At 37.1% G+C, this 12588-nt stretch overlaps 1 protein-coding gene across 6 annotated transcripts in view; it reads right to left on the bottom strand.

Moving 5' to 3' along the window:
• MIPEP (mitochondrial intermediate peptidase) overlaps positions 1–12588 on the bottom strand; it is a 262517-nt gene that overhangs the window by 228301 nt on the left and 21628 nt on the right. For all 6 annotated transcript variants that reach the window (XR_011470789.1, XM_070409161.1, XM_070409162.1 and 3 more), the window contains exon 5: positions 5723–5786. Coding sequence is in view for 5 of the 6 variants with exons in the window: in XM_070409161.1 (XP_070265262.1) it covers positions 5723–5786 (64 nt within the window). In the remaining variant the exon portion in view is untranslated. The remainder of the gene's footprint in view (positions 1–5722; positions 5787–12588) is intronic.

Below are 12588 nucleotides of genomic sequence, written 5' to 3'. Positions count from 1 at the left end.
GCATACATATCAAATCGCATATATATCAACATATGTGTAACCCCATCTACTGAAAAAAATCCGCATTATTAACCAGTACATCTGGTAGATGTCTATTAAATAGACATATAGATGTCTATAAAGATAGTAAATCAACATTAATATTTGACTTATAGTTTCATAAGATCTATACTAATAGAAGGATAATATGCTAATTAGGCCGGGTTGACTGGACATCTTCCGGACATCCGACTTCCTTCCAGACAGTCAGGGGGCGACCAGGCCAGCAGGGGGGCAGTTAGGGGGTGACCAGGCTGGCAGGGGACCAGTTAGGGGGCGACCAGGCTGGCAGGGGACCAGTTAGGGGGTGATCAGGCCAGCAAGCAGAGGCAGTTAGGGGCAATCAAGCAGGCAGGCAAGTGGTTAGGGACCATCAGGCAGGCAGGCAAGTGGTTAGGGACCATCAGGCAGGCAGGCGAGTGTTAGGGACCATCAGGCAGGCAGGTGAGCGGTTAGGAGCCAGCGGTCCCAGATTTCGAGAGGGATGTCCGACTGCCAGCAGTCAGACATCCACTGAGGGGTCCTAAATTGGAGAGGGTGCAGGCCGGCCTGAGGGACTGCCCCCGCCCCGTGCATGAATTTCGTGCACCAGGCCTCTAGTATTAAATAATAAAATGAATATTGAATATATTATTTATGTACTAAATGTATAACATACTTGCAATATGTTAATTCTATTTTTGATAGACATGTCTAGACAAAAAGATTATCCTATGTTGTACAGTGTTTACATGCTTTAAGACTTACATAATTTCTAGAGTTCTATTTTATGTCTAGGTTATATAACTAATCTTTGAGATGAATAATATTAGGAAGTACAGAATCTTTCCTTATCCCCCAAAAGACCGCTTAGTTAAGAGACTGTAGTTGAATCTAGTCAATACAATGTTTAAAAGTATTTTTAGATTAAAAGTTAAGTATTTGAAATGTAGGTGAGAAAATATACTATCTTAGAAGATTATACTAAAAAGGTGAGGAGAAAGGAATTATTAAAATTCTTCACAAAGTGTAGAGAACTTCCAGAAGGGGGAACACTTTAAGAGTTCTGAATTTTGCAAATACTTTGGTATCTAGAGAACGAAAGCAGTGGAGTGGTGAGAACTAGACTGGAGCCCATAAGGCCAGGACCACATATTCTCTCTTTTGTGCCTGGCCCTCACTGTCAGACTCTCACTGTCTGGTCCTCAGATAGCCATAGGTGATGTTGGAGATGGTGTTGGCACATCTATGAGAATTTTATTTGGCAGTAACACTTTTAGGACACACAATCTATGGAAAAAATGTGTAGCAAAGGGGTGACACAAATATTTCGAAAGAAATATAAACTATAGTTCAAGTCTACCGGAGGACAAGAGATAAATTTTCAGTTTTTACTAGAAAACTAAACAGGCACCTGGACCTGGGCTCATGATGGGCATCATGTGAAAACAAATGGAAGTCTTTCTGGAAAAGGAGTCAATAGCTATTAACAGATTCTAAACCAGCCGTGGGCATACTACGGTCCGCGGGCCGGATCCGGCCCGTTTGAAATGAATAAAACTAAAAAAATAAAAGACCATACCCTTTTATGTAATGATGTTTACTTTGAATTTATATTAGTTCACACAAACACTCCATCCATGCTTTTGTTCCGGCCCTCTGGTCCAGTTTAAGAACCCATTGTGGCCCTCGAGTCAAAAAGTTTGCCCACCCCTGTAGACCCTAAAAAATGATTAAGCAGCACTAAAATATTTTTAAAATAAATATATAAGATGCAGGTGTACATTTGATAAGATGCTAAAAACTAAGTATATATTAATAACCAAACATTTTCAATATAGAAAATTCAAACTTTAGGTGAAAAATAATTTTTCAGATATCCCAACATCTTTATAGTCCAGATTTCTCTATGCCTACTTTGTTTCTGATATGGCCAATTAGCACCACCTAATGGTAATAAATGGAATAACAGAAAAGATGAAAGAAATTCCAGGATCCAAAAATTTCCCCCAAAGCCTTTACTATGAAAAAATAAATAAATAAAAAATAACTCTTTATCTGGAAAAATAAAAAGTGGGTTTACTTCCCGACTTCACCAACAATCTGCTAGGCATTTCATTATCTTGAGATAACTAAATGAGCAGTACTCTGAACTCTAAGAAGTCTATGAAATTGTTGTTATTTATTACATAATCACTAAAAACATATACTTCCCTTAATTTCAAAGGGAATTATGTAAATTATATTCAGTGAGACCTTCCAAATTAAATAAGAAAAAAAACTACGACTTGTAGATTATGTTCTTGGGTTTATTTCAAGATCTTTCTTTTAAAAAGTGTAACATTTTTCTTTTATCCTGTCCTTGCGGAGCACCTTAGAGAACAGACATAGAAGTTACAAGAGGGAGACTTAATGTCCATGGATCCCAGGGAGTTACTTTCTAGGAAGGGCAGCTATTCTTATAAAAACATAGGATAGCCCTGGCCAGTTTGGCTGGGTGGTTGGAGCATTGGCCCATGGACTGAAAGGTCCAGGTTTGATTCCTGGTCAAGGGCTGTCCCTGGTCAGGGCATGTGCAGGAGGCAACCAACCTGTGTCTCTTTCACATTTATGTTTCTCTGTCTCTGTCTGTGTCTACCCCTCCCTTTCACTCTCTCTAAAAAAATCAATGGGGTAAAAAATATCCTCGGGTGAGGATTAAAAAAAAACACGTAAGAGAACAAGTTTAATACTGGTGAAACTGACCTTGACTTGACACATAATACTTTTTAGTAAAGTTTCAAAAACATCTTTCATGAGGATTAAATAAAATGATTAAACCATTCAGCTACAGCCTTCCTCCTGAAGACATCAAACTTGATTAATATTATCAGGCATTATTATGATTCATTATACATTCATTCAATATTTTATTAAGTCCAAAACTGGTATGCATTAAAAATATGATCCACATACTCTATCCTTGAGAAGCATATAATTTAGATGCAATAATAACAACAACTTCAATAAAAGGCAGTTAAAGATAAATGTCAGGTGCATGAAATAAGTAAAATATGAGTTCATCTGAATACAGAATTCCACCTCGGAGATTGATGAAGCTTTGCAGACACCATCGGCTGAAGATGAAGTCTTCACAGGGATTTTAGGGGGACAAACCTGGTGAGCAGGCAGAGGAGGATGACACAGAACCACAAATGGAAGGACAGAGTATCATGAATTCACTGAGGCACAGGGAGAGCTTATTATACTTTTTCAATAGACAATGGGAAGTCACTGAAAGGTTCTGGACAGGAGAGTAACAATCAAGTCAATGCTTGAAGGAAATGATTCCAATGTTCAGACAGGTTAGACCTGTGGTCAGCAAACCGCGGCTCGCGAGCCACATGCAGCTCTTTGGCCCCTTGAGTGTGGCTCTTCCACAAAATACCACGTGCGGGCACGCACATACAGTGCTATTGAAACTTTGTGGCCCATGCGCAGAAGTCGGTATTTTGTGGAAGAGCCGGTATTTTGTGGAAGAGCCACACTCAAGGGGCCAAAGAGCCGTATGAGGCTCGCGAGCCGCGGTTTGCCGAGCCGCAGTTTGCCGACCACTGGGTTAGACTGACCACTGTCAGTCAGAACTGTAGGAAGGGCTAGCTGAATAGGCTCTAGACTCTAGAGTGTTTGACATACAGGTGGGGCAAAAGTAGATTTACAGTTGTAAGTACATGAAACACAGAGTTTATTCTTGTATTATTATTAATTTTTGTATTATTTTCCATAATATAAAAGTAAAACTACTTTTGCCCCATCTGTGCGTAATATGCAACCTACTAGCTCTGTAACTTTGTATAAATCACATATCCTCTAGATCGGGGGTCCTCAAACTACGGCCCGCGGGCCACATGCAAACACAAACATTGTATTTGTTCCCGTTTTGTTTTTTTACTTCAAAATAAGATATGTGCAGTGTGCATAGGAATTTGTTCATAGTTTTTTTTTAAACTATAGTCCGGCCCTCCAACGGTCTGAGGGACAGTGAACTGGCCCCCTGATTAAAAAGTTTCAAGACCCCTGCTCTAGATGTCTCAGTTTCTTCATCTATAAGACAGGAATAATAGTAGCACCAGCCTCAAAGCTGTTATCAAGATCTGATGAGCCCTGACCGGTTTGGCTCAGTGGATAGAGTGTCGGCCTGCAGACTGAAGGGTCCCAGGTTCAATTCCGGTCAAGGGCATGTACCTTGGTTGCAGGCACATCCCCAGTGGGGGCTGTGCAGGAGGCAGCTGATCGGTGTTTCTCTCTCATCGATATTTCTAGCTCTCTATCCCTCTCCCTTCCTCTCTGTAAAAAATCAATAAAATATATTTTTTTAAAAAAAGAAAATCTGCCTTTCATTCCTTATTAAAAAAAAAAAAAGATCTGATGAGCGATATATGCTTTGAATAGCAAATGCTTAACCGCTGTTAATTATAATGAGTGTCAGGAAGACAATGGACTGTAGGACAGCCTAGGGATTTGGTGATAAGGATCAAGATGAGTTTTTTGGGGGATGCAGACAGATGCAGGAGAAGCTCTAAAGGAATAATCCAGGGACTTGGTCACTGATTAAGATATGAGAATATTGGGAGTAGAAAAAATGCAAACTGACTCTAAAATTTTATTTGAATGACTCTGAGAATGGTGGTATCACTGTACAGGGAAGTAAACAATTGACTTGGAGAGGGGAAAATGTGTCCATTCTAGGCAATGTGAATTTACAGTATAGCCTATTATCCTTGTGGATGCTGGGCTTAGGGTTAGGCCAGGAGTCATGTGTGAGCAGCCTCAGCATTGCTCAAACCCTGCACCAATCAAAATGACATAATCTATTCTATATGTTATATATCCCAAAACCTGGCCCTCTATTTTTCAAGATACTCTAATAAACTAATCTCTATTAATTGGTTAAGTGGCTTTATATTACACTTATTAGGAAAAACTTTTTTTAAATAAAGCATAACTATAGTAGTCTAGACTGCAGGCATGTAGGGGAGTTACTGTGGAGCAAGCAAGTCTTTCAGTGGTGGTCAAGTCACCCCCATTCTTCCAACCTGGAGCTTGATATTGAAATGAGGCACTCAGTTTCTTAAGATGTCATGTTCTGGAAGGAGCAGTGGCCAGGGTTAGGAGTCCTGGAAACTAAGGATGGGAACTTGAATAAAACACTGTATTGTTTCCACACCTGTAAAATGAGGAGTCCTGACAATATAGAAGGCCTCTCTAGTATCAGCTTAAACATTGCACAACCCATACATACTGCTTCAGGAACAAAACTGTATAGATCTGTCAAAGACATCTATAGTATGAATAAATATACCTAGGTAAAGGTCTTAATGATATCCCTGTACTTCTACCTCCAGATCTTAATTTTTAATGGTGTCAGTTTTCTCACTCATTTGCCTTGTCTTTCTTGATACTGCCCATCTCATCCTAATTCCAAGACATCTAAAACATCCCTACTGTCTAAAGTCATTTTTAATTCTGAATTATCGTGGTGACAGGCCAACTTCCGGAGAGCACTACATTCAAATACAACCTGTAGGAGAATTTCATAATATAAATGATCTAAGCAGTTTTACAATATGCAAATTCAAGCTGTACATGAGGACTGTAGCAACAATGATACTAATTAAATATTAGTAAAACAAGAGAACCCAAAAAACAGAAAGGAAAGTTTTACCTTTTCTTTGTCTAGATGGATTCCACTGATTTCAAAATCAAACATAAAAAGTTCGGCCACTCGCCTATAAAAACAAAAAAAAATGAGTCCCAAGTTATAACAGGTAATAATAATTACAAATAAAAATCAATTTTTTGCTAAATAAATCAGTCTTTTTCAATATTACTGACAAAAAGACAGATGTTTATACACACAAACACACACACACACACACACACACACACACACACACACGACTTTCTTTGAAATGAGATTTAACACCTTAAAGTAAGGCAAAACATTTAGCTGATTGAGTGAATTTTAAACAGTCCTTTTGGTGATCTAGCATCATCTATATTATGCTAACTTAAGAACAGAAAGCCTTAAGCTGAATGAAAGGAATGATGCTGACTCCAATGAGGAGTCAACAAATTTATCTGCTCCTTTTTTCTAGTGGAGGTGGAAATCTTTTCAACTGTCCAGCTTTCCTTCCTTCAAAAATATTTACTGCATACTGAATGCAATGCAACAAATTAGTAGTTATAGGACATACACATCTGCAACTAGGTAGGCCTATACATGTCTAACTATAATACATGTTATATTTAGCATGTGTGTTGAACAGAACTATACTCTAACCTGCCTGTGGGTAAATACTTATGCATGTTACATATGGCATGTCTCATAAGGAGACAAATACTTTTTAAATGAATTAATAAATACAAGGAAAAAGAAATAATAAATTTCTTAACAGGGATACAAATAAAAGTGGTGAGTTCAAAAAGAGACCATTAATAATACCCTTTAATGTGTCAGCTGTATTTAAAGCATCACCTTTCATTCATTCTTCACTATTGAAAAGCAGGCTCTTCATCAGCGTTAACCCACCATCCTCTTTACCTTGTGCTAAATTTGGGAGGGAAGATTCCTCACTATTTCAAAAATTAATCCTAGTATGTTTTGTAGAGATTAACATTCTTTAATGACCATAAAATGCAGCTGCAAACTTAACAGGCCCTAATTTCCTTACCATTCCTTAATGTAACAATGTCATCAGAGTGTCAAGTACTAGCAACAACAACAAAACAATGGAAGAGAAAGTATCCTGAATAACATATCTAAAGTAAGGGGTGAACTTTTCATGGTACAAGCTAATTGATATACTTTACTTTCCCATTAGGTTACCAGGGAAATAAAAATATTGAATTCATAAGATACAGTAAATGAAAGAAAATATGTGTGCACTGGAAATAAGACATCATCATGCTGTGCCACAAAAGCATGGGCTGAGACACACAACTCTTCAGATATATTAGAGTAAAAATATATGATGCCTTGCCAGAGTCCATTCATTGTCTTCACTAGCTGAGTTTAGACAGAGACCCCCCAAAAGCTAGTAGCCATTGAAAGTCCTAGTAAAGGTCAGGGCTTGAAAGTCCTAGCAAAGGTCAGGGCTGTGCACCATCCAGTTAATCTAGGAACCACTCAGTTAATTTAGGTAATAATAGTTGAAGCATCCCCACCTTAGTTCCCTTAATTCCTTAGATACTTATGTAGATCCTTGTTGATTATTGTTAATCAGATACTCCTGGAAATCTATTGATGAGATAATCAGATACTCTGCCTACACTCGGAAATCTATTGATGAGCTAATCAGTTACTCTGCCTACACTGGGAAATCTATTGATGAGTTAATCAGATACTTTTGTCTACTCCTGAAAATTGTCTGCTGATCTGTGTGTCATTGAAACTTCCTTACCTTAAGGGCTACTCCAGATCAATAAAAGATTGGAGCAGCTTGAACATGGGTGGAAGTCCTTCGGGACTTGCCCGCCTGGTCCTCCAATATTGCAAAATTATCTCGTGTCTTTTTCTCTCATTTGTTGTGGGGCTCCACTTTCAGATACCGAACCCTACTCCACGCAGAACGTGGAGGGAGTGTTACTCGACAATGCCTGACCTCCAGAAGATATTAGACCAGTGGTTCTCAACCTTCCTAATGCTGCGACCCTTGAATACAGTTCCTCATGTTGTGGTGACCCCCAATTTCATTGTTACAAATTGAACATAATTAAAGCATAGTAACTAATCACAAAAACAATATGTAATTATATACGTGTTTTCCGATGGTCTTAGGCGACCCCTGTGAAAGGGTCGTTCGACCCCCAAAGGGGTCGCGACCCACAGGTTGAAAACAGCTGTATTAGACTAATAACACTCTTAAACATGACTGACAAATATTACAGAATCAGGAAACAAGAGTATATCTCACAAGCTGCTATCACCCTTGCCCTTACATAACTGCAACCACCCCTAACGGGCCACCTTCCCTCCAGTCTTGCACTCATGGCAAGATGATCTGTCTCAAGGTCAGAAGTCCTTAGCATGATTAACCTGACACCTCACGAAATGTCCTATCCTCCCTGGTGAGATCTCTGAACACTGTCCTCCACCACCAACCAAATCTAGGGCCTCTACTATGGACTCCAATAGAATTTGTGATTTTTGTTTAAAAAAAAAAAATGTTGGGTCAACATACAGTTTTTTAAAAGGTTGTGTTGAGGTCACATGATAGAAAATCATGTGGTGAGAGGCCTTCATTGTATAGAGCTATAAATGCTTTACATGGAAATTTATAGTAAACAAAGAAGAAACAAAAAAGTTTCAACCAGTGTTTAAATGTTAATATATGTATTGCAAAATATGAAAAACAATTATAATTTGCCTTTTATGTATGAGCTTATTCCTTTATTTGCAGACCACTAACCTGTGAAAGCCACCATGATAATTACTTATTTTAACTCCATCCAAATCCCAATAATTAAACACATAAAAGAGTTTATACTTGGACAAGTTTTCAAAGACCTTCTCCATGAAACTTTCCGTTTTCTTCCAACTATGAGCAGCTACTTAGAATATTAAACTCTTTGATGCTGTGCTGGAAGCTGAGTTTCTTGGCTCATGAGAATCGTTTTCTTTCTTTTTAATCCTACAGCAAGCTTGAAACCAATTTCAAGTGTAACACCTCTTTCTGTTAATACTTTTTTTCTGGAATTATGTTATCCAGGTATTTGATCTAATCTTCTGGCTCTCCTTGACTTTTCATAATAGACATATTTATCTTCCTGATTATTGTGCTACTATACTTCAAATGAACAGATTAAAGTTAGACTTCTAAAATTCTGAAAACTCAAGAGAACACATTGTAATTTATTAATTTACCTTCTTTCTTAAATAATGTAAAGTGCTTCACTCAAGCCCCTAAACTATCCCCATTTTCTCTATCTCATATTGATCTACTTTCCTAAAGAGTAAACCTAAAAAACATACCACTCTCTTTTTTAGAGAAAGTATTTGCTGCTTTTTTTAATAAGAGAAAAGAAAGAGCAGAAGTTAATTGGTGATGGAAATTTATTCTATAAGTTTATTGTATTACATAAGTTTATTGTATAACAGCTTTACTGTAGAAATGTATGAAAAAATTAAAATCACTAATCCCACCAAAGATAATTGCTATTAAAATTTTTGTAGTATTTCCTTCCAGTCTACTTCTTTTTCTTTTTTTAAGGTTATGAAGAATATGTTTAATTAAATAAGATAAGGTTAGAGATATTAGCACAGTGCCCAGCATATAGCAGGTACTTGAAAAATGTTTGCTGAATTTCTAAATGGACATAGGGGCACTACATGTATTCCCTCACTTAACACTTGGATTGCGGGAAACGAGTTAAGTCGGCTCGCGTGAATTGCGCGTACTCCGCGGGTGCCGTCTTAACTCGGTTCATATAGATTTGCGGTGGAGTGCGGGAAACGTGTAAACTCGGGCCGATTGTAACTGCGTATTACCAAATATTTGTTTGTTTGCCGTTCACAAAGATACCTACCTGCGTATGCGAACCGTTTCATACCCATTGGGGTAATAGGTATCATAAAAATCCCTTGTAAGTAGAGAACACTTTATGGCGCTGGTCGAGTACAATACCGTTAGGGTACCAATGTATTGTTTTCTCATTTTATAACCGATATCCCTGGATATCTCACCATGCAAAGAGAATAGTTATTGAGAAATACTTCTTGTGTCCGGACGTCTTTAGTTTTGAGTTTTGTGAATATTATTACGTGTTTAAATATTTAAATATATTGTGATAAAGACATTCATATAGAATTTTTTAACCAAATAAAATAAAATCGTTCCGCAAAGTGTTCGCATAATAATTATTTTTTTATATCAGATATCTATCGGAGTACCGCTATTTTCAGTTAGTATTATTTTTATTTGCTTTAACCTAGAATGTCGCAGCATTCAGACTATAGTGATGATGAGTTTTGTGCAGACAAGTTGTCCAATTATTCTTGTGATAGCGATCTTGAAAATGCGAGTACAAGTGATGAAGATTCTAGTGATGATGAAGTAATGGTGCGTCCCAGGACATTGAGGCGACGAAGAATTTCGAGCTCCAGCTCTGACTCAGAGTCAGATATAGAAGGCGGGAGAGAAGAATGGTCGCATGTTGATAATCCACCGGTCTTAGAAGATTTTTTAGGGCATCAAGGATTAAACACAGATGCTGTTATAAATAATATAGAAGATGCCGTGAAATTATTTATCGGAGATGATTTTTTTGAATTTCTTGTAGAGGAGTCAAACAGGTATTATAATCAAAATAGGAATAATTTCAAACTTTCAAAAAAAAGCCTAAAGTGGAAAGATATAACCCCTCAAGAGATGAAGAAGTTTTTAGGGTTAATTGTTCTCATGGGACAGGTGCGCAAAGATAGAAGAGATGACTATTGGACCACGGAGCCATGGACGGAGACGCCATATTTTGGTAAAACGATGACGAGAGACAGGTTCCGACAGATATGGAAAGCTTGGCACTTCAATAATAATGCGGATATCGTAAATGAATCAGATAGACTTTGCAAAGTGAGACCAGTACTAGATTATTTTGTGCCTAAATTTATAAATATTTACAAACCTCATCAGCAATTATCACTAGATGAAGGGATCGTACCTTGGAGGGGAAGATTATTCTTTAGGGTATATAATGCTGGCAAGATCGTTAAATATGGAATATTGGTTCGTTTGTTGTGCGAAAGTGATACAGGATATATCTGTAACATGGAAATTTATTGCGGCGAAGGAAAGCGATTATTGGAAACGATACAAACAGTAGTGTCTCCATACACTGATTCGTGGTACCATATATATATGGACAATTATTATAATAGCGTCGCAAATTGTGAAGCACTTATGAAAAACAAATTCAGAATATGTGGAACAATCCGGAAAAATCGAGGTATACCTAAAGATTTTCAAACAATTTCTTTGAAAAAAGGTGAAACAAAATTTATAAGGAAAAATGATATATTGTTACAAGTGTGGCAATCAAAAAAGCCTCTATACCTGATTTCTTCGATTCATTCTGCGGAGATGGAAGAAAGTCAGAATATTGACAGAACATCAAAAAAGAAAATTGTCAAACCGAATGCACTCATTGACTACAATAAACATATGAAAGGTGTTGACCGGGCCGACCAATACCTTTCATATTATTCGATATTGCGGAGGACGGTCAAATGGACAAAAAGGTTGGCAATGTATATGATAAATTGCGCATTATTTAATTCTTATGCAGTTTACAAATCAGTGAGGCAAAGAAAAATGGGTTTTAAAATGTTTTTGAAACAAACAGCTATCCACTGGTTGACGGATGATATTCCAGAGGACATGGACATTGTTCCAGACCTTCAACCAGTACCGTCTACTTCTGGAATGCGGGCTAAACCACCTACATCTGATCCACCATGCAGGCTATCGATGGACATGAGAAAGCATACGTTACAGGCAATTGTCGGAAGTGGAAAAAAGAAAAACATTTTGAGAAGGTGTCGCGTATGTTCCGTTCATAAATTGCGCAGTGAGACACGCTACATGTGCAAATTTTGCAATATACCTCTACATAAAGGGGCGTGTTTTGAAAAATATCATACGCTAAAAAACTATTAATTTCTATTTGTTTTGATTTATTATGAAAATTTTATTTTAAACTTTAAAAATATGTGTATATTTTTAGGTAATAAGTATTTTTTGGGTTTTTCGTATTTAGTTTATATATATCGAATTATTTATGTACTGAATAGATAAAAAAATGTCTGTGATTGAATAAATTTTCATTTTTTACACAAGAAACCGAAAATTTCATTTCAATCGAACCCATACTTCAAAAAATATAGGCATTTTAAACTAACTCTGATTTTGCGCGGGAAACCTAAATAATTGCCCGCGCCATCTTATATTTTGGCGGGAAATTCACCCGACACCGTAGTGTTAAAAGAGCCATTGTCCCTGGTGCCACACCAGGTAGGCTGGGAGGAAGGGGTTGGGGAAACCCAATGGGACTTCAGCACAGGCTGAGGCAGCATCTTTGTTTTATGAAGATACCAACTGGTGACAATTAACTTGTGACTCACACCAACAATGAAGACCTTCCCTGGTCTTCTATCCAATCTACTTTTGCTATGTTATACCACTTATTTAGAAAAATTAAGATCCAACTAATAGACTTCTGTATCTTGCTTTTTCTTAAAAAATTGTATCACAAACATTGAATATTTCTCTACATCTTTAAATATTCTTCATAAATATGGCTTTCAATGTCTATACTGTGTTTTGTCAAATGGACTAAAAAATGTATTCAAAATTCCTTATTACTGTAAATCATGCTATGATAAAATCCTTGTTCCATACATACCTTTATCCTTGTTTGTTTCCTTAGGATAAACTCCAAGAAATTAAAATGATCAAAAAGTATGAACATTGACATTATTATTAAATTGCCCTCCATAAAAATTTATCAGTTTACACTTTAAACTAAAGAGGATTC

The sequence above is a fragment of the Myotis yumanensis genome, unplaced genomic scaffold (genome assembly GCF_028538775.1).
Source record: "Myotis yumanensis isolate MYYU_CA2020_CCGP unplaced genomic scaffold, mMyoYum1.0.hap1 SCAF_3, whole genome shotgun sequence".
Lineage (NCBI taxonomy): Eukaryota > Metazoa > Chordata > Mammalia > Chiroptera > Vespertilionidae > Myotis > Myotis yumanensis.
The sequence above is the reverse complement of the archived record's forward strand: the minus strand, read 5'-3'. Positions and strand labels throughout refer to the sequence as shown.